This window comes from Pituophis catenifer, unplaced genomic scaffold (genome assembly GCF_029215685.1).
Source record: "Pituophis catenifer annectens isolate HBS135680 unplaced genomic scaffold, rPitCat1.0.hap2 SCAF_3, whole genome shotgun sequence".
In the NCBI taxonomy this organism is placed as follows: domain Eukaryota; kingdom Metazoa; phylum Chordata; class Lepidosauria; order Squamata; family Colubridae; genus Pituophis; species Pituophis catenifer.
In genome coordinates this window covers 39,121,450-39,145,225 of record NW_027256883.1, presented here as the reverse complement: position 1 = coordinate 39,145,225, position 23,776 = coordinate 39,121,450, and the positions used below count along the sequence as shown (strand labels likewise).

Here is a 23,776-nt window from a genome sequence, read left to right as displayed (position 1 = left end):
ATCAGTGATAAAAGATTTGTGTGGATGTTAGGGAGCTTCAAAACATTTATTGGGGAATGGATTTTTCTGCCCGCTCAAGAAGTAAGGAAATTCCGTGAAAATTAATAAAAAGTTCCAAACAATTATCCTCAAAATTGATTATATAAATGGTATTGCAATAGGTTATTTGATCATAACTTAAGTGCACAAACATCGGCGGTCATCGGCTGCAACTAATAGAGTGCAGACTCTATTTGGGCTGCAAAACAAGTTTGTTTTCTGAGTCTTTGGGTTGCCATCTAACAATAGGAAGGTTGACTCAGCCTTCCATCCTTCCAAGGTAAGGTAAAATGAGGACCCAGATTGTTGGGGGCAATATGCTGACTCTAAACTGGTTAGAAAGGGCTGTATCTGAAGCCGTATATAAGTGCTATAGCAGCTCAGACTTCGCATTCTAGTGATATGCCATCCTGAATCATATCCTAGTTGTCATGTGAAAAGAAGGGAAAAGACGGGGAAGTATATTTTAGAGTAATAATGGACAGTAGCATGCATCCTTCCCGTGTGAAACATAGTTGTCTCCCACAGAAATCTATCAATGAGTAATAAAAAGTGATTTGATCATACGACATCTCTCTAAAAGGAGGGGAGAATCATACATAAATTTATATATTGTGGGTTTGTGTGGCTTAAAAACTACAAATCTGTTCTCTGGTAAAAAAAAAAGATTAACAATAGTATCTGAAGCATTCGTTTCTGCTTGTTTCCTATTGTACTGTATAGTATGTACTTCTGGATATCCTTGGTTTTTTTTCTACTTTATGGTTTTTTTACTTTTTAAACTGTAAGCTGCACAGAATTCTCTGCAGTTGGGTGGCCTTGAATTTAATAAATAAATGCAGTGGTGACAAGCAAGCCAGTATGATTAAGATCAACTTTGGGATTGCCAATTATCCACGTTCATAATGCCACAAACAACTTCCAGAAAATTACATCTGTCCATGGAACCCTACAGTCACAGGGCAAAACTGCTGAAATATAGAGTCATTCTCTCTGAGCATATGAATGAATGCCTAATGAAGCCTTATGACCATTGCAAATCAGAAATTTGAGGCATAAATAAGATTTGAGTCAGTTAGAATGACACACTTTCCCATGTCAATTATTAACTGGCACGGGCACCTGTCCTGCTCCATACATAGTGTGCAAACATAGGATGTTTAATGACTTTCAAATGTTATTTTACACACAGAGAGACATATTACATTGGAATGTATGTACTGTACACATAGGAACTTGTATGCTGAATAAATGACAATAGCCATTTAGGGCAATTGCAAAGTGAGAAGCATACATGGAAGAATTTCAAAGTTCTTTGCTCATCTAGTTGGAAGATATTCAATACTGTATAAATATAATTCAAAACTTACTGAATAAAAGACATTAATAAAAGGCTTTATAAAAGGCTTTATATTATTAATACTTTATTATATGTTAATAGTTTTTAACATTTCTGTAACTTTTATAAAAATGCAAATTGCATAGTAGAACTGCAAAAGACAAATAAAAAATACAGCATAACACCAGCATCTTAAGCTCATCATTATTGAATTAATCAATTTCTTTTTATGTATGCTAAATCCCATTGTTCTTGTGGGTTTGCTCCAAGGAAAGATCTTATGCTTACAACTTTAAAATATTTGCCTTCAGGTTTTTTAGCTGATTTAACAATTTGGAAAATAGTCTTTATCTAGTAAATCCCTTTCCACAGAAATATAAACTTTAACGTTACTAAAAAAAATTATAATCAGAATAGAAAAGCATGATACTTAGAAAGATGCCTAGAAAACTCAGGAGCATGAATTTTCTGTATTTTTAATGCAGTAAATATGTATGTATTTGTTTTTACTCATTAAAGTGTTATTTTAGTTGTCATTTTTTTTTATCTGTTAAGAAATTACTTTGTATTCTTTATCTGAGAGAAATATCACCTTGGCAAACATGTATGGACTTCAATTTCCAGAATTTTCCAGCCAGCATGGAAGTTGAAATCTACATATCTCGAAGTGGCCAAGGTTGAGAAACCTTGTTGTACATGACTTTGCTTTTACTTTCAATGTTTTCCATACTGGTTGTTCCCACTAGGATTTTGGATCATGCAGATGAAGTGAGTGAGATTTTGTTCAAGCATCTCTCTGTAGGCTATTGATGAAAGTCATCTGTTGATGCTATGCCATACAAGGAATTCTAACTTGGGCTATCTGGGAAGATTCGCTGGAAATGCAGTCCAGTTACCCAATTCTGGCATCCTTCTACATTAATTGTTCTTTTACTTCTCAGCTGGTAGCCACACAAGCTGGCAGATTTGCTTTTTGACAGACTTGCTAGCACTCCAGGGCAGTTTATTATCAATATTAAGGTAAAGGGTTTCCCTTGCACATATGCGCTAGCCGACTCTAGGGTCGCTCATCTCCATTTCAAAGCTGAAGAGCCAGCGCTGTCCGAAGACGTCTCCATGGTCATGTGACCAGCATGACTAAATGTCAAAGGCGCACATGCGCAGATCGCCTATGACGACATCCGGGGTGGTGGGCAGAGCCTCCTGCCGGTTTTACTATTGGTTCTTGCAAACCGGTCCAAACCGGGCAACCCACCACTGTTACCTTCCCATCAAAGGTGGTCCCTGTTTTTTCTACTTGCATTTTTTACGTGCTTTTGAACTGCTAGGTTGGCAGAAGCTGGGACAAGTAACAGGAGCTCACAACAGGCACTATGGATTCGAACTGCTGAACTGCCGACCTTTTGATCGACAAGCTCAGCGTCTTAGCCACTGAGCCACTTCGTCCTTTTTGTCATCGATATTACCCCAATGCCTTAAGCCCTTTTCTGCTTCTGCAGTAGTTATGCTGAAGACTTTGTGCCTTTGAAATTAGCACTCACAGTCAGAGAAAAACAATCTGAGCAAAAACAAGGCACAGATGGAAAACAGTCTGTCTGTGCAAAAGGAAGGGGGCGGAGGTGGGACCCAAAGAAAAAAGCTCAGAAAAAGGCTTGAATACTGTTGCCATACATATAACTTACTCACAAAAGGCAGACATTGTTAGAGTTCCTACCTTTTCTTTAATAAATATTTCTTATCAGAACTTGTCTCCATAAATTTCAGTCCTACCAGTTGGGTGGGGTCTGAAACTTAATCCTTTTCCTTTTCTTAATCCTTCAGTCCTCCTGGCAACTGAAAAAAACTTCTTTGCAGTCAATAGAATGTGAGGAAAAATATAATTCAGTCTATTCCCTCAGTAAAAGAAGATTTGCAAACTGATCCTGATACTTATTTCCCTGCCCCTTTCTCCCTCTCCCTCTCTTTCATCCTTTGTTTTGCAAAAGGAAAGAACAAAACTTGGTCAACAGTCTTAGGAAACTGAAATGAGAATTATTCTCAGTGTATGTAACGCTGTAGTCTTAAACTGATTTCCATTAAAAAGGTTATCCAATACAGATAGGGATGTTTAGACTTGAGTATGTGCATATACTGCCTTCACATTATTTCAAACTGAGTACTTAATTAAATATCTCCTTTATAGTGTCTGAAAAAGTATTTTTAAAAATGAATGTTTCTACTTCCTACCTCTATATCTGATTCAGATGCATATTGTGCCCAAGTTACGATAATAGTATGCCCTTTGTTAGAGAAACATTAGTGGCTTTCTAATATAAATATTATTTTTATGATTTTTTCTTACAGCAGTTGAAGCTCCCAAACCTATATTCCTGAGAATTATGTCAAGTAAAGTTAAATTACATGAACAAATCTAAGATTTAAAAAATCAGTAGTAAAAAGGAGTAATTGCTATACCAACTGATACATAGCTGCTGATTAACCCTTTTTTACATCATGAAATAACATCTAAGCTCACCTGAGAGAAAGTCCGTTTAAAAGCTATGGGTATATTTACACAAAGTTTCAAAGCATATTGTATGTGTTTTAGACTACAGTGCAGCGGTGAAATCCTCCGGTTTGCCACCGGTTTGCTACCCGTGCATGTGTGATGCACGCCGAATACATGTTGCATCACAGTGTGCACCAAACGCATGCTACGTGCATGTGTGCATGCACAGTGCACTCCAAACACGCACTTTGCACAGAAAAAGGACACTTAACAAGGTAAGCAGCATTTCCTGCTTTCTAGCAAATATAAATTGTGCGGCACAGCTGATCGTCAGAAATACTGGTTCAGACCAATCGGTAGCTTTTTTTCCTACCGTTTCACTGAACTGGTAGCTTCTATCACTACTGATTCGCCTGAACTGGTGCAAACTGTTAGGACTTCACCACTGCTACAGTGGCTAAGCATAAACCAAGTAAATCATCCCTATGTGAACTAGGCTATCACATTGTATCTTGATAGTGTTTGTTTTGATATAACATATTAGTAAATTTGTTTGGTAAATTTTTGATTTATATCAACCAAAGAAATTTGTATTGGGTAACATTTAATATATAGCATTTAATATAGCATTATAGCATTTAATTCTAGGTAGGCACATATACTGCTGAGAAAGAACCCACTGAACATAGAGGCTTACTGTAGAGAAACGTGCACATATTAATAGCCTGAATACAGCATCATTCACAAGGAGTCCAAAATGAATAAAGAAATACTTAATTCACAGAAGACATAAAAATAGGGGGAAAACTGAGTACCAGATACGAACACAGGAAACAGCTTATTAGTATTTCACCATGTTTGTCAGCTTCTCCGTGGCATCTAGCTAGCTACTAGGAAAATGTTTGTTCTGATCTAGCAGAAGCTATATTTACATTTTGGCAGGCCAAATTTCAGCAGGTGGTACAATTAAAAGTTGTGTAACATTTTCTAGGGAGGAAACAATTCCCCTTCACATAAAATACTTTCTCGTTTTATTTTGTAAGTAACCTTATTCTCAAATCATAACACCTGATATTGATCCGTAAGTAAATTTATATTTAAGTGATCAGATGACTGAAAGCATCAAAAAGCACCTGCATTTTTTTTTAATGGAGTTAATTGTTTCTTTTGGGGATAGGGGTTCTGGGCCTATACCTATTTAAAACAGCTGAAATTTTCCATGATCTTTGGATCCTGCAACTTAAAGCATTAGCTTCATCAGTACCCCATTCTGGTTAATAAGTATTCCTCTGTCCCAGATAGAGTTTACTTCATGTCAATGGTTATTCAAGAAGAGAAATACTTTGAAGATAGTCTGTAGATTCCATTAAAAAGTCAGTAAGCTCTTTAGAAAATTCTTCAAAAGGGCCTGCTTCACCATTCCATTCTTCTGGGAGAAGGCTGGCTGGAAAATGTTTTTGGAGCCCATGTGCAAAGTTATTCCCATGCAGATGGATCTGCAATTAGATAACAGATAAAATCAGATAATCACATGAAAATTAGAAATAAGGTACCATGAAAATGGATTCCCACACTGACCCAGGAGATTGGATCTGAAAGTCTAAATAGACTTTTTCAAGTTTACAATTCAATGAATAGAAATCTATATAGAAAATGTATATAAAGTTATATGGAGTTGAGATAAGTGGACAAGGTAGGAAAGCAAACCTCTTTCAGCCTTCCATCTGAAAGTACTTCTCCCATCCACCTCCTCCACAGCCAGCCAATACAGCTAAAGCTCAGAATTAATACTTAGCAGAAAGAAATAATCAAATATATAAATGTCATATATTTTACTTTGTAGAGTAAATGCTCTATTCTCCCAGATGTATATCAGATATAAATTTGTTGGTCCACTTAAGGGTAAAATTTTGAAAATATAAGAGATGGAAGAGACATCTTCAAGAACGTTCATGTAATTATGTGATATTGAATGATTTCATGATTGTTCCAGGAAGTGCTGCAAAGGAAAATCTGGCTCTCAGAAAAAAGTCCATAATGTTGCAAGCATGTAGTATATTTTTATTATGAAACAAAGGAAATAGGCAATAGCAGTATTTATCAAACTCAGCAACTTTAAGCTGTGTGGATTTCAGTGGCCAGAAATCCTTAGCTGGCCAAGTTGCTGAAGTTGAGAAACGCTGGCCAAGAGATTGGGCTACTTTATACATTTTCAAAAGTGAGTTCGACTTTTTTTTCCCTGGGAAGAAATAAATGGCAAAGTGGCACATAGGACAGCGCTACAGAAGGTTAATGTCATTGCCCAGAGGATCATTGGTTGCCCTCTCCACTCTTTGGAAGAGCTTTATAGCTCCCGCTACATCAAGAAAGTTCAAAACAAGTTGCAACAAATTTACAATATGCGAAGCATAATACATTTTGTAATGCCAATAAACCGGGCAGATGGTTGGCTTACACATTAAGAAAAAAGCAGAGTATACGGACTATTGATAAAATTGATATTGGAGGGAAAGAAATCTTTCAACAAAATTAATTAAAGAAGCTTTTGTGGACTATTACACTAAATTATATGCTAAAGATGATGTGCAGAATGGACTTATAGAAAAATATTTAGATAATAAACGAGTTACAAAAATTACTGATCAACAAAAGGAACGAATGAATTATCCTATAACAGAGGAGGAGATAATGGTAGCAATTAAACAATTAAAAACAGCTAAAGCTCCCGGAACGGATGGTTTGACTGCAGTGTATTATAAAACTTTGCAAGCAGAAATGGTGGAACAACTTAGAGATCTATTTTGTAATATTCAACAAGGGGGTAAAATACCCCCATCATGGACAACAGCTTATATTTCTTTGATACCAAAAGAGCAAGCAGGTCCTAAAAAACCGGAGAATTATAGACCAATATCTCTACTGAATACTGATTATAAAATTTATGCAAAAGTACTAGCCAACAGGCTGATGCCAGTAATCCAAAAGGTGATTCATGATGATCAAGCGGGATTTATCGAGGGTAGATATATGAAGGATAATGTAAGGCAAGTAATAGGCTTATTGGAATATCTTGAGGGGAATAAACAGGTATCTGCAGTGCTGGTCTTTTTGGATGCGGAAAAGGCCTTTGATAGAGTGGATTGGAATTTTCTATTAAAGACTTTAAAAAAGATGGACTTTGGGGACCAATTTATACAAGCGGTCTCAGCAATTTACCAAGAGCAAAAGGCACAGATTATTATTAATGGAAGCTTGACAACAGAGTTTAAAATTGAAAAAGGAACAAGACAGGGATGTCCGTTATCCCCATTGTTATTTATTCTAACATTAGAAGTCTTGTTAAATACAATATGGGACTCTAATATTCTGAAAGGTATAATGATAAGGCAAGAGGATTATAGAATAAAGGCATTTGCAGATGATCTGGTTGTTACCCTAACACAACCAATGGAATCAATAATCCAGATGAAGGACATTATATAAGACTATGGTAAAGTTTCAGGTTTTAGACTGAACCAGAAAAAAACTAAGATGATAGCTAAAAATATGACACAAGATCGTAAATACGAGCTTGAAAGGAGGGCAGGTTTTGAGATTGTACCAAAGGTAAAATATCTAGGAGTTCAGGTTGCAGAATCAAATATGAAACTGTTTCAAAATAATTATGAGGTGTTGTGGCGAGAGGTACAGAAAGATATGGAGACTTGGAAAAAACTGCAGCTGTCTCTACTTGGAAGAATAGCAGCAGTTAAGATGAACATTTTGCCAAGATTTCTTTTTCTGTTTCAAATGATTCCGGTGCTTAAAAGTGATAAACAACTGAAAGTGTGGCAAACTGGAGTGAATAAATTTGTCTGGAACGAGAAAAAACCGAGAGTGAAATTGAAAATTATGCAAGATGTTCCAGAAAGGGGAGGCCTTAAACTTCCAAACCTAGTTATATTATGAAGCAGCAGCTTTGACTCTAGCAAGTGATTGGTTTGGAAGGAAAAAGACTGGAATACTGAATATAGAAAGTTTTGATCTTGAATTTGGATGGCATGCTTACTTATTTTATGATAACAAAGTGGATAAAGTATTTAAAAGCCATTTACTTAGAGACTCTTTGATGAGGGTTTGGAAGAAGCACCAACTCAAATGGGATTACAAAATACCGCTATGGTTGGATCTTGGTCATATTATGTGGAATACAAATATAATGTCACTCGGGGGGGGTTTATATAAAGAGGTTCTTTTTACAGATGCGGGCAGATGGCAGTTGAAGACATTACAGACACTGTTGGACGAAGGGATTACCTTAACTTGGTTACAATATAATCAATTACAATTGAGATGGAAAGAGGACCAAAAAACTGGTATTATGTTGCATGAGGAAGAATTGGTTAGACATATAAAAGAGAAAGGTCCAATGCATATTAAAAGGCTTTATAATGTTTTGTTAGAAAGGGATTCAGAAACTGAATTGGTTAAGGATTGTATGATTAAGTGGGCACAAAATTTTGAAGAACCAGTGATGTTGGAAACATGGGAAAAAATTTGGGTTCAGAATGTTAAATTCACACAGTCGCAGAATCTGAGGGAAAATTTCTATAAAATGTTTTATAGATGGCATTTAGACCTAAAAAATTGTCGTGTATGTACCCTAATGGGGTTTTTCTCATTTTTTTTTCTTTCTTTACCTAATATGAGTATATTGTGCGGAAGTCCGGGGGGAGGGGAGGGTTAGGGTGGGTTAGGGAGGTTGGGAAGGTTGGGGTGGGTTGAGGGGGGGGGGGGAAAGGGGGTGAAAATGTAATTGTAAAACTTTTGCAATAAAAAAAAAAGAAAGTTCAAAACATTCTTAAAGATTCATTTCATCCTGGGCACCCTTTTTTTTTTGAACTATTACCATTTGACAATAAAAATAAGGACAAATAGGCTGAGAAATAGCATCTATCCCAGGACAGTAACTATATTGAATTCTACTGTATAGTGCAATATTAATGCAATATATGGGGTTTTCAATTTAATTGTATAGAATGTGAAGGATGTGTTTGTGTTTTATTTTTATAGTTATAATGTACACTGAAGATGGCATTTAATTTTGTTGTACGAGATGCAATGACAATAAAGTAAAGTAAACTAAAATATGAACTAGATTACTTGGATTAAAAAAAAAAGTACTCCCAGTAATATTTGGAATAAGAATCTTTTACATTCCTATCATCAGGAAATAAAATTCCTATAATCAGGAAAAGAATCTTTTACATTCCTAACATCAGGAAATAATGATTTCACTCAAAATTACTCAGCAGAATACATACGCTCATCAATAACACCTTTATCTATGAACTTGCATATTGCTTTGGATTGATACAATGGTGGGTTTATATGTGGTTTCCTGTTAATTAAAATAATAAAAGAGTTGTTGAATCAGAATGGAATGGATGTATTTATTTCAAAAGAAAAAAAGTGCTGGGTGCTGAGATAATAAGGGAATAAGCAAATGAATTTGTGCTCACTTACCCGTGCTTTGATTTTTTCAGAGAGGAAATGCTTAATTAGATTAAAAACATGGTAAAAAATTAGAGGCTCTCTAATCAAGTGGATTCCTCGAGTTTTTAGTGGGAAACCATCCTGCCAAAAAGAGAAAAATAAGAAAACAAAGTAGAGATAAGTTTGCTTGTTTTTGTGCCTTCAAGTCAGTGTTGATTCCTGGAACTACCTGGAAAAGTATCTTCAGTTTTTTTTAGCAAGGTTTTATTTGGAAATGGTTTGCCAGTACTTGCTTAGGGTCGAGAGGATGTGACTGGCCTAAGATCACTCAGCTGGCTTTGAGCTTAAGGAGGAATTTAATCACTACACCAAACTGGCTCTAAATATAAGAGTTCTGATATTCTAATGTTTATACTTATATAAGCAACGTACATGGAAATATGGAACAGGAAATATATAGGCTGTGGTTTTGAGTTCTGAACTTGGTAATTTGGTTGCAAACATTTTGTCACCATTCGAGATGACCAAGCTCTATCAGAGCCTATAATAATACAGGACAAACCTGGAGAGAGTGAACTCAGCTGTGTTTGTATTCAAGCAAATCTTTGCACCATTCTTCTTCAGACCTAGCTGCCTATATAGAAGATAGACAAAAACCAAAATGGGGGCAGCCTAGCAGACATATTATTTATTCAGTTTGAAGTGGGTTTAATTTTGAATTGTAGCATAAAACTATACTGAAAAGGTGTTATTTATCTGCTTCAATTCAGCTACCTGATTTTAGTTCTTGGAAATTAGCACAATATTCCACAATGGAATAAATAAGAATAAAGCTTACTGTGAGCACAAATGCTATTTTCTTGGCCACTGCTGGAGTGATCTGAAATGCATGAGCAAATTTCCATCCTTGGAGATCGAAGATTGTCTTGACTCCATTCCGTTGGGTTTCTGGCTCTCTTGCCAAAAGCTCAGATAGCATAACACTTATACGAAAGAGATCATATGCTGTAAATATCTTAGGGTCCCATTGTGCTAAATGCAATATATATATATAGAGAGAGAGACATATGAATTATTTAACAATAAACCAATTTTTCTGCACAAAGTGATTTTTTTTCTTAAATAAAATTCTGGACTGGGCAACAGGAATAATAGGCAACATTAAAAAGTTTACTTATGTTTTCCAAAACTTGTGCATCATGAACTATTCCAGGCACTAGGTAGCCTTAATAGCATTCATAATATAAATTATTTTTTTTCAATTGATATGACTTTTCTAGTAACAAGCAATGTACAATCAATATTATGAAAGCTAATATATAAACACAAATAAGAAACACAGTGTCTATACTGTGAAAATGTCAAATTAAGAGTCACAATTTAAATACAACCTTACCTTATAGGCTGCTTCACAAAGTCTATCATAATTATTCTTGCTAAGAAAACAGTTACAACAAATAAAGATAAGAGAGTGATAAGCACTACTACATCATGTAGTAATTACTACAAATGTCTACATCATTGATTTCAAAGATTAAGGATGAATGGATGAGACAAGGAAATGAGATACTGGATTATTCTCCATCAACTCCAAATCTGTCAGTTCTTGATAGGGGAAAGAGCGGGTTTTCTTAAAAAGCGGTCTAACAGATCTTTGTTTTTCTTATTTTCCCATTGCTGGAATAGTAGGGCTTGGATAACACAGGTTAAAAGCTACCATTGGTTAGAACAATCCCAACAGACTTTCTTTACCTGTGAAATTCTACTCTAGCAATGCATCTAATCTTCTTTTGACAGCTATCAAACATAGAAATGCTCTCTGAACTGCTTATATTTTCTTGTATTTTCAAGAGAATTAAAAACTGCTTAATTCTAATCAGATTATATTTAAATTTCTTGGAACATGTAACGTATCAGTGAGAGAGAGTGAAGTCTGAGCAGATGTGCACCTAAATATTTAATTCAACCTCATTAAAAGCATAGTCTCTGTTTTTTATAATCTACATTTTGCTCCCAAATCTTCCAAGTTGCCTGTTCAAACAGATTCTCTTTCTTCACTCCCTAGTTTTTAATCTGATTATTGCTTTATGGCTATGTTTATCTCATTTTTTTTCTCACACCTTAATAATCAACAGCTCACAACAGCTCACAAAAATTATCTGTAAATTATCTCACTGAATGTTGGCCAAATATTACTGCTGATCTCAGTGCAGCATTTGCCTTAAGACCTCCTTTTCAAGCTGTTTGAAAATAATCTTAATAAAGGTACAGATGTAAGATTCATTTAATATACAGGCAAAGAGTTCATGACAGATGTGGTGGCGTCATGGTTAAGAGTGCAGTACTGAATGCTACTTCTGCTGACTACCGTCTGCCCACAATTTGGCAGTTCGAGTTTCACCAGCTCAAAGTTGACTCAGCCTTCCATCCTTCCAAGGTCGATAAAATGAGGACCCAGATTGTTGGGAGCAATAGGCTGACTCTGTAAACTGCTTAGAGAGGTCTGTAAAGTGTTCTAAAGAGTCTATGTGCTATTGCTATTGCTTTTGCTATTGCTTTATATGCCATAATAATGAACTCAAAAGGAAAAGGCAATAGAAAACACAAACTATTTTGGGTGAGATTAAAAAAAAGAAGAGAAATTAAAGAAGTTTCCAAAGAAGATAATTATTTCTCAACTGATTAAACTTCTACAGCAACAATTATCTATGTTAGCATTAAGAGAAATGGAAATAAAAATAAATTATGCAAACCAAAGAGTTTTCAAATAAAACAGGGAAATGATGAAAAAAAAAGATATTGAAATTACAAGAGAGTGATACTATAATAACAGATAATGTGATTATGCAAAAAGTATTTCAATAAAATTCCAATTTATATAAAGGAAAAGAAATTTCCCTGGAGAAAATAGATGAATATTTAAATTTTAAAAAGCTTTACTGAAAATTACAGAGAAACAGATTATAAACAGACCCATAACAATAAGATAAGTTTGTGAAGTTATATATATATATAAAAAGACTAAAACAGAGTCAACTGTCAATTGAGTCGAATGAGGTCAATTGTTCCCTAAGAAAAAGGCAAAGAGAGTAGAAAAAAGCCCTCCAGTTTACTTGTGTGCATGCACACACACACACACACACACACACACAAACAAACAAACACAAACTGGAAAGCAAGTTATCAAATATGGTCCAGTGCAGCTGCTCATCCTTTACTTCTCCAGCTGGTCAAATTTAGCTTCTTTTTGCAGCCATTCTTCTACCCTTCTTAACTAGCCAAGAGAATCTGAACTACAGATCTCTTCCCATCAATCCCAGAATCAGCAATTTCACTGAGCAAAGGGCAAACAGTGGAAAGTGCAATGGAGGCGGCCATGGCTGCTGGTCCTGATCCTAAGGTCTTAGGGCAATTTAGCCACTATCCCTGTATGTGCGTTCTTCCCCTTCATCATCTTTCACTTTGGTGTTAAAAGCTAGATAGGATTATCAACATAAAAGTTACTTGCCAATTCTATAAATGACAACTCTAGAACCACTTGGATCCCTCTCTTTCAAAATTCCACTGTAACCTGTTTGCAACAAGCTAAGAACAGAGGGTGGATGTAGATTTGCAGTTATTTCTGGGCATTCCCTTCTCCATTTGTGGTAGTTTTTGAAAACCTAAGAACAGAAATAACAAACAGAGATGGAAATGAGATAACATAGTAGCATAATTTCATACATATATAATTTCATGTATAATAATAGCATGATATCGCCTACTAAAAGTCTGGATGTTACAAGCTTAGACTTATAACACTTTCCTGTGAGTTTATGTCTTTGAATTCAAGAGGGAATTCAATAGAAACAGAACCCTCAGAAAAACCTATGTACAACTGCAGTGATGGGTGTTGTGGCCTGCCAGCAGCCAGCAGAGCTGGCAGCAGATTCGGACACTGAGGAGGTTGGGGAGGAACATGGGCCAGTCCTGGAGTCTGGGAAAGGCTCTGTTGAGGGCTCTGTGTCGGAAGCAGAGAGGGGCCACGGTCGTATGCCAGTTATCAGCTGCCTTTGGAGTCAGACATCAGTGAGGCAGACAAACAGCTGGAGCCTGTTCCCAGTGTCCGCATGCGCAGAGTTGCCAGACAAAGGGAACAGCTAAAGAACAAGGTTTGACTTGGGAGTAAGTCACAGGTGGACGATGAATGGCCCCTCCCAGAGGGAATAAAAGAGGAGCGAAAGGGGAGTGGAGTTTGCAAGAGACAATTATTTTGTTTAATTGGTTTGTGACTCCTTGCCAAGTTTTGAAGATGTTGGCCTGGCAGCTCTCCTAGCCAGATAAGGTCTGTGACTGTAAATTCTCCCTTGAAAGACTTTGCTGGATGTGAATGAGAAGAATTCACAGTAACTTAATAAAAAGGGTTTGTTGGCCCTTCCGGTTTGGCTTCCGTCGTCGCCAGACGGTCTTTTGGGACCGCCAGCCCCGCCGCCTGTAAAGAGCCGCCCTTACAGCTGAGAGGCGGCTCGAAAAACTCCGTTTCTTTAAGGAAATGTGAGGAGAGCCGGCGAGAACAGGTAGAGCCCACTGCGAAGTCCCCAGAGTTTTTTTTTTACTCTTGGGGAGGAAGCAGGATGAGGCTCCCTATCCAGCTTGCTGCTGCTCCGGGCTTCGGGGGAACTCTGCGCTTTGCAGAGCCAGACGATGTGACCAACCTAATCAGCGAAAACTAACAGACTGCTTGAATAAACAGGATGAAATCCGGATTTGGGACTCTAAATTGCAAGTATTTGTAACAACCCTATGATTGATTTTAAGAATGAAGAAAGAGTGAAAGGGAAAAAAAAAGTTTAAAATGGCGACTGGCTGAGGCTTGAGAAGAAAGCTGAAAGCGAAAGTCTTTCCGTTTGAATGGTTTAATATGCTACAAAGTATTTGAAGCAATAGCGCTGGCTAGAAGAGAAGAGAAAAATTTCTGTTTCATGCTTCTTCCTTCTTAGAGACTTGATATTGATATTGTGTGGAGAGAAGACTTTTTCTTTAAAAAGAGTCTGTTTGCGTGGCAGGATGGCGTTAAAACTGACAAAGCCAGACAACCAAGCTGTGGGGGGGGGGGGGCACTCCCCCATTTATAAATCACAAGAGCAATTTTTGAGCTTGCAGATGCAGAAGAATGGTTTTAAAGACTTAAAGGAATTTGTTGTGGAGGAGTTGGCAAGACATGATGAGATTATGAACCAGAATCTTGAAAAATTTAGACAGGAAATTAAAGAGTTGGTTCAACAAAAGTATGATAACCTGAAGCGATATATTGTAACAGCTTTGAAAAGCTTTTCAGAAGTAATTCTAAAGATGGATAAAGATATAAATTTAGAAATAGAGTCTAAAATGAAGGAAGCTGATTATAAGATTCATAATCTGGATAATAAAATACAAAGAATTGAAAATGATTTGACAATTATTCAAAAAAACAGCTCAGAAGTAGTGTCTAAAATGAAGGAAGCTGATCACAAGACTTACAATGTAGATAATATAAAGCAAAGGATTGAAAATGAAGTTACAATGATGCAATTCAGATCCATGGAATTTGCGATCAGAATGAGGGGAATACAGGAAAATAACAGAGAGGACTTGAGAAAGATGTCTGCTGAAGTTCTGGCTGTGATTTTAAAGGTTAGCTTTGAAGAGGTATTCTGTAAGAATCATAAGGTCTACAGAGTAAATTCTTGGGTGGCAAAGCAAAGACAATTGCCTAGAGATGTGGTGATCTATTTTACTGATAAAGGAATAAGAAATGATATTGTGCAAAAGTCTTTTAACTCCACTCTAGAAATGAATGGAATGGATTTGGATATATAAAGAGCGGCCGTCCAAGATGTTAAAAGATAGAAAGGATTTTGGATTTTTGGTGACTGAGCTAAAGAAACAAAACATCCCATTTAGGTGGGATGCTCCAGTTGGTATAATATTGAGATATCAAGGAGAAAGATATCAATTAAATACTGTTGAAAAAGCGGAAGAATTTTACTACAAGGTTTTTAAAATGGGCCCAACATCTCCACGTATGTCATCAGTGTCAGGAATACAGGAGGGGGATAAAGAAAAGCAAAATGATCAAGAGATTGAAACTCAGGCTAAGCAGATGGAGATGGAGGTAATGGAAAAACGACAAGTTATAGAGGGCTTTTTGGATGAGCCGCTTCTGGATTCTCCTTCAGAGGCTATAGCTGGATCACCTATAAATATAAGAGAGGCGGCTTTGGATCTTGATTTGATGTCTTATCAAGTTAAAGACCAGCATGTAACTCAATCAGCTGATATACAAGTCCTAGAAAGGCAACCAGGGTGGAGATCTAAACCACAACAAGTTAAGAAAAGAAGAAGCAGGTTCTACAAAACTAAAAATTTTTAAACTAAACAACTCTTTTTTAGCCAACAGATTAATGCCAGTTATTTAAGAGACGATTAAATATAAGAGGGATTTATAGGAGGCTGATACATGAAAATATAACGGAGGCAAATTACAGACTCATACTATTTTGAGAAGAATAACAGATCTCTGCAGTGCTGGTGTTTTTGGGATGTGGAAGATGGCCTGTGATTGAGCGGACTGGAACTTTCTATTTTGGAATCTCTGAAAAATGGATTACGTATATGTTGAGCTATAAGGCAAGAGAATTATGGAATTGGGGCATGCAAATGATCTGGTTGTTACCCTAACGTGGTTGTTGGAATTAATAATCTAGACAAAAGACATTACAGAAGATACCATATGGAATATAAATATAAAGTCACTCAGGGGGTTTTCTTTTATATACAGAAATACTTATTAATGATGGGGGCAGATGGTAATTGAAGATACTGAATATACTGTTGGAAGCAGGACTTGATGTTACCCTAACATGGTCGATGGAATTAACAATCTAGCTGAAAGACATTACAGAAGATACTATATGGAATACAAATTTAAAGTCATTTGAGGGTTTTATGGAAATATCTTTTAGTGATATGGGCAGAAAAATAAAGATATTAAATATATTATGTATGGTAGACCTGTAGGAAAGTGGGTGATATAAAATTGATATGGTACAAGGGGATAGGTTAGGTTATTGATTGCTTAGTTTAGGAAAAGGGATGTTATGTTTAGATATTAATATATTTAAAAGAAATATAAGTATCCAGGTGGAGGAAATGGGTAGATTATGAGTAGAATAAATGCCAAATTAGGATCTATTACATAGTTTTTAGCTGAATGCTGTTAAATGTATAGTATAGAGAGGATATAATAATAATGTTAGGAAGAAATGTATAGCACATAGGGGGTGGTGTATAAGGGTGATAAAGTATTATATAATGTGATATTAATTTGGATTTCATCTTGGAGAAGCCATGGGGGGAGGGGAGGGGAGGGGGAGGGGGGTTAGGGGGGGGAATTTGTATTTGAAAAACTTTTTCAATAAAAAAAATAAAAAGGGTTTTTTTGTCGAGACAAGGAGTCTGCTTTATGCTCTTGGGAAGCCTAGGTCAGAACAATGGGGGAATTTTATAATCTATACCCCTACATGTTTACTCAAATGACAGATTATTCTGAATTTAAGAACAAAAGAATTATAAACAAAGGAAAGCAAAGTGGGAAATGCTTAGCTTCCCTAGGTTGTCAACCTAACTGGAATTAATATTAGCAATTCTGCCTCATTATAAATATATTTTATGTATCAAAATTAATTGATCTCCATTTGCATATTTCATCCATTGTCTCTCTCACAACCATAAAATCCCCTCCCGCACCTAAGCAATATAACCTCACACATGCATTCTGCTCTCCATTTCCATCAGGGGGAAAAAGTGGAAAACAAACAAGAAAGAGGAACAAGTAGTTGCACTGGGAAGAGAAAGGTAAAGCTGAATGGAAATGAGAAAAGGGGAAAAGGAACCCGGATAGGGAAAAGTAGGAATAAGCCATTGATTGATTTTGATGATGATACTCTGTAAAGTTGAGCTCAACTCTTAGAGACTATCCAGATAGCGTTTTTTCATGATGATGTGCCCTATTTCGGGGTCCCCAACCTGTGGGCCGTGGCCCATACAGAACTGGGTTGCACAAATGGCTGGCCAGCATACACATATGTGTGCACAACTTGACTTGTATGAGTGGCAGGCTGCTGCAAATGTAGCTTGACTTGTGTGACCAATAGGCCAGTGTGGTGCCTGCACCTGCACACACAGCTCAACATGACCAGCAGACCGGTTCCCCTCTCCCTCCCTTTCCGCCAGGCCACCTAGCCATATACGTAATTTGGGGACCGTTGCCTTACCTGATCTTTCAGGTTTTTTAACAGTGTGCCCATTGTGATTGTGAGATCATCTACCTTGCTGCTTATCACACTCACCTTCCTTCCTTCTACCTTTCCCAGCATTACAGCCTACTCCAGAGAACTGGTTCTTTGTGTAATATGTCAGAAGCAGGATAATTTGAGCCTCTTCTTTTATGCTTCCAATGAAAACTCTGGGTTGACTTGTTTAATAATCCATGTGTTTGCTTCCTTGGCTATCCACAGTATTCTCAGGAGTCTCCTTCAACACCAAACTTCAAAGTTGTTTATACAGATAGTCTTTAATTTACGACCAATCACTTAATGTCTGTTCAAAGTTCCAATGGATCGACTTGGGGATACTTACCACCTAGATTCTAAGTTCCAATGGTGATCCCTCCCTGCGGTCACATGACTGCATTTCAGGCACTCCACAACTAGGCTGCATTTACAGCCATTTGCAGGATCCTGTAGTCATGTACCACATTTTATGACAGTTTTACAAAGTCTGCATTTACTTCTGATTTTCAGTAATTCACCATGTCCATAGTCAACTATTAGTTTGCTTTACAACTATGGTGTTTACTTAAAAACCATTGTAGAAAATTCACTTTACAACTGTCATAAGTTACGACCATGCTGGGTAGTCTCCATTACGGTTGTAACCCAAGGACTACTTGTAAGAGAGAGAGGGGGGAGGGGAGGGAAAAAAGAGAGAAGAAAGGTTGTGTTTCTATGTGAAAGCTATCATAGCTGGTGTGCAACAATCCAAATGGCCACTAGTGTTCATTTAGATTTTTGCAGTTTATTTATTTATTGGTTCGATTTATATGCCGCCCTTCTCCAGAGACTCAGAGCGGCTTACAATGCGTTAAGAAATAGCCTTCATACTTTTGTATATACCTGCTTAGTAGGGCTTCCCCCCCCCCAAGCGGTGTTCTTTTTTATACAAAGTCAGCTTATTGCCTCCACAAACCAGGTACTCATTTTACCTACCTCGAAAGGATGGAAGGCTGAGTCAACCTTGAGCCTGGTGAGATTTGAACTTGCAGTAATTGTAAGCAGCTGGTGCTATTTAACAGCACTTTAGTCTTCTGCGCCACCAAGGCTCTTTCAAATAATTATTTACGACATAGTCCATTGCCCTAATTCTAATGCTACAATCCTGATTTATGGAAAGTTTCAGGTACTTTCTTGTCTATGCCTATGCCTGTCTATGCTGTATAAATGCTTATTCACCATGGACTTATTTGGCTTTACCTCCTAGTAAATGCATTTTACATTTGCTTACTTTTCAAGTAAGACATTTCATAGACTCACTTAGCAGATATAATTGCCAAGAGCCCAAAATGCAATCACAGGACTGTGTATGTGTGTGGGGGGGGCAGACAACAGAAACTCGAATCTGGGTTGTACCTTTTTGGGGGTCTGTAACAACTATGGTCACTAAGTGAAGATTATTACCGGTATTACACACACACATATTAAGACATGAAATTTCCATAATCTAATATTCTAACTTAAAGCTATTCAAATTTAATACATCAGAACAAATTAATTTTATTCTGTGAAGCTAGTATGGAAGTGGTCTATGGAATGGTGCGAACTGGTTACAAACATCAAATAGGAGATAAGAGCAAGAAGTTGTCCAAATATTGCAATTGGTTATTTTTTGCATTATGGGTTAGACATGATGGAATCAAGCAAACTTTAATAACACTGCCATCTAGTCTTCATTTTGGAAATAGGTAGTTTACCTTAGTGGCATGCATACTTTGGATTTCTAAGGCAAAACAATTCTTTGGAGCATGTTTGGGCAAGCACTAAGTTGTTTAATGTATATTATTCCAGATTCACATGAGAAGGTGTAGGTAATGTAATCATGTAATCCTGGTAGATTCTACGTGAGCACTATGCATTACAACAACTTTTTGCTGTCAGGTTTAAAGCATTTCACACACTTATTCTATCTAACTACAGTATGAACATGAAATATTTCATATTATGACAATTGTGTGGGAAGATCAGAAGGAACATTTGAATGAAACACAAGTGAGGATTGGATTTTAATAAAAATAAAATATTATCATTGTTAAAGCTGACAATCAATATGCACAGTTGCATATCACCTTCATAGATTGCAATATATTTTCTGTCTCTGCACTTTTACAAATAGGCCAGGGAAAGCTATTGGATGCAATAGTAACAACAAATTGCCTGTCCCAGGCATAGTAATAAAAATGCCAATGCACATAAATTTTTTAGTGAACGAAATGAGTTAGGTTGGAATCAAATATGTGCTTAGCATGGATTGAAATGTCAATATAAATAAATGTTGCTCTGTGTAGCAATATTAGTTGCAGTTTGATCTGATCTGAGTGCAAGTTATAGGAAGGATTTGCAAAAGGTGAGTTGGAACATAAATTAATAGCTCAAAGCTCCATACTATCTGTTAATGCATGGATCCCCAGTCCCCGGTCCATGAACTGGCACCGGGCCGTAGCCTGTCAGGAACCAGGCAACACAAGCTAGTAAAGCCCTAGTTGCTCAGGTGCGGGACCCATGCAGCGAGTGATACCATGCCTCCCTTTAGTCCATAGAAAACTACCCTCCATGGAACCAGGCCCTGGCATCCAAAAGGTTGGGGATCACTGTGTTAATGGATTCCAAGGCTATTATTTATTAAATTTACATGCATGCTCACATGATGACAGTAACCTCAGATAGCAAAGTTGAATAGTGTTTGGACTAAAGCAAAGTTGAATAGTGTTTGGACCTTTTAAAGGAGTAAATAAAAATATTTTGAACTGCATCTTCTATCGTATATCTGACACAGAATCCTTTTCAAATAGGGCCAGAACTGTATACTAGAAACATCTGCAATAAAAAAAAAATCATGATAAATTCCTCCCGTCATTGTCCGCTTCATACACATTTTAAAATTTCCAATATTCTGAGGAAGTTTGAAATTTCCAACACATTTTTGTTATAGGTTTTTTAAACTGATTGTTAGAAAGCTTTATTTTTTAAACAGCAGTAAGAATATGAAAGATGAGAGCAAACGCATATAAAAGGACAGAAAAATGACAGAATACTAAATCATAACTATATAACTAGGTAGTAACAATAATCAAAACATCTGAGAAACAGAATATTTGTCTTTCTTTATTCCCCCTTCTCTTCTTGTATCTGCTTTCCCACCACTATTGTGAAAATAGGAATTTGTATTTGCGTAGGTTTATTTCTATTTCTTTGAAATATGGTAATCTAGCTGGGCACAATGTCTGGTTTGTGCAAACTAAACATTTCACTTTGAATTAAGATGACAGGAAAACAAAAGCTTATAGAGGCAGAAATAAAAACATGCAGAGAGGGAAAACAGTGGCATACATGCATTGCATGAAAACATGAACCCTGTCACTATTTGTATAATTGTAGTTTTCTTGCTCAGCATCTTTCAGGAATCTGAGAGATTGCTCAGTGCCTTGACTAATTGTGCGTCCAGATTTTTAAATTCTTCTTTCAGCTTTTTATTGTCTTTTCTATGCCCCTTATTGCTCTGAGGTACAAAGGTGACAGAAGTTATTACTATAGCTGTCTTTAACAACACAAAAAAGCTAGAAGAAAGACAAACTAAATACTACTGGATGAGTGGTGCTTTAAAAAAGCAAAGACAGACATATGCTTAAAGAAATCTGAACTGGAAAAACAAGAATCAGCGCCACACAAGTGAAGAATGGCTTCCAACTGATACAAAAGCCACCACAACCTTGTGTAGAGGACTTTAGCTCTGGTGATTGAGAAAGAAGTGAAGAAGTTAAATGGTTGCTAAATATTGGAAAAGCAGAAAACATGAAAAAGAGACTCTGGAAGAGAATATTCCTGACTTGATCAATACTATCCTTAAAAAAAAAAGGGGGGGGGAGTGAAGGTTTTTGAAAGGCTTTCAAAATTCTCTTAATGTGCCCTACAAAATAAAATAGCATTCCTGGAATCCCTACAGTGAATATCTCATGACCTGGCCTATATTCAAGGGCTAAAGATTAAGAATGACAACTATTCAACAATAATGTCTATGGACAGTCTCAATCATCCAGGTCATGGTTTTCCCAAAGGTGTGTTTTCAAGAGGCAATAGGACTTTCTGGTTTTTCTTTGCAGACGTTTGGCTTCTCATCCAAGAAGCTACTTCTTGGATGAGAAGCGAAACGTCTTCAAGGAAAAACCAGAAAGTCCAGTTGCCTCTTGAAAAAAACACCTTTGATTCAACAATAATAGATTTCTGGACATCCAAGATTTTGCAGTTCAATATTCTCTCAAGAGGAAACAACAATTTCAAAAAGATGAAGGGTAGCCATTATAAAAAAACCAGGCAGTGCTTTAACTCCTGGTTAGGTGACGTGTGTTTTGCCATTGTTGTCCCCTTGCCACTGTCTTTCCACCTTTGCTTAGCTTCAACCAGGTGTAGGCACCTGCTGAGCTCTTTCATAAAACAACTTAAAGAATCAGCACATTGCAATTGGTGGAAGTCTGGGGAAAGTGAAGAGAAATGCTCGAAATTGCCTTTCTGATTTAGGCACCGCGTCTCCAGTGAAGTAGGTGGAGGCACTGGCCCAAAGGCAGCCGAGGATAAACAGGGAAGCTAGAGGATCTTTATAAGCTGGTCTCCTTTCCAGCTCTTTAGCATGGAAGGATCTGTGCGACGATGGCGAGAAGGAAGAGTCCGAGCCAGGCAGCGAAGCAGTTACCTGAAGAAACCCGCGCGCCAGTCTTGAGCTAGGAGGGGAGGAAGCAGGGAGGGAGAGCGCTCGTGTTCCTGTTCTTCTGCTGGGGACCGGGGTCCCTTTACCTTCCAGGCCAGGTTGCTGTCGAAGTCTCGACACCGCAAAAAGCGGATCAGACAGGCGTCAGAAAGGTCAGACTGGCGGACCTCTAGGTTCTCTTCCACAGCTCTGCACCTCAGCGCTGCCACAGCGGCCCTCACGAGGGGCGAGTCGTCCGGCAACTCGTTGAGGTTAACCGGCCGGCAATTAGGCTGGTCTTGGTCCATGTCGCTGCCCTAAGCGCCGCTGCCCATAACTACTGGGAGAAGAGCGCTTCGCCTCGTAACAACTTGGCACAGCCAGAAAAGCGCTTTCAAGTCCATTGCGAAAAAAATAACCTGATACTCGATGCCCCTCCCCATGGCAAATAATAATGGCAGCATTAGGACGGTCGACGCTCAGCTATTCCAACTGCTAACTGCCCGGCCAAGACAGACGGCGCGGGGAGGAGCACTTTGCGCAACACGGGGGTGGAGAAGCAAAGGATCTCAGTTGGGACAGTCGAGCCCGGCTGTCGCCAATCTCCAAGGCTCCTACTAGCATGGGCGCGGAAACCGAAGGCAGCTGCTTAAATCAACTTTTCTCCTAGTAGTTAAGCAGATCATGGCTCTCCCCGTGTTACAGAAGTCTCGGTAGGATTGGCTGGATTCACTTAGAAAGCTAAATGCTCCCTAGCTATAAACAAAGCTAGCATGCGCTTTGTTTAATTTTGGTTTAAGCTGTTATCGGCGTAAACTGGGTTATATTCAAGATCTCTTCGAGTGGCACTCGTGGCTTAATTATTGTTGAGGTATCAATATTTGTTTCTTCTTCTTGCTATATCAGGTCCTGTGACAATCTTGGAACCTGATTTATATCAAGGCAGATTTTTTTGGGGGGTGCTCCTGTTTGTCTCTTACCACCTACCATAAAACAATAAAATCCTGTGTTTAGAACAGGGGGCAAAAGTTATGTGTGAGAGAAGTCTGACTTAACAGACTAAGTCACTCAACAAGGATCACATTTTGCCTTAGCACAGTTTAATGAAGCCCTAAATGTCCCACTCTCTCAACACTTATATTTTCGTGCAAAAATAGGTACATATCTGCAAATAATGCAGATTTTCATGGTCATTGTTTTCGGTAAGGTCAGAATCACAGTCTCATACTATAAGGCAAAAGAAGAAAAATGTATTTTTTGAACTGGCAGGGGGGTCAAACCAGATGATCTCTAAAATCTCTTTCTCTTGAACTGGCAGGGGGTCAAACCAGATGATCTCTAAGATCTCTTTCAATCCTAGACATTCATTCTATGGATGTCTCTGTACATCATGTAATTCCTGC

General features: G+C 37.5%; 1 protein-coding gene across 1 annotated transcript; it reads right to left on the bottom strand.

The window, feature by feature from the left end:
* Positions 1–4,522: 4,522 nt before the first annotated feature.
* Positions 4,523–22,681, bottom strand: TTPA (alpha tocopherol transfer protein). The gene is made up of 5 exons (XM_070942259.1): positions 22,481–22,681; positions 12,850–13,003; positions 10,180–10,373; positions 9,372–9,482; positions 4,523–5,362 (listed from the first exon to the last, which is right to left on the bottom strand). Exons 1-5 carry the CDS (start codon positions 22,679–22,681, stop codon positions 5,189–5,191), a joined length of 834 nt encoding a protein of 277 aa, XP_070798360.1. The 3' UTR covers positions 4,523–5,188.
* Between the last annotated feature and the right edge of the window lie 1,095 nt (positions 22,682–23,776).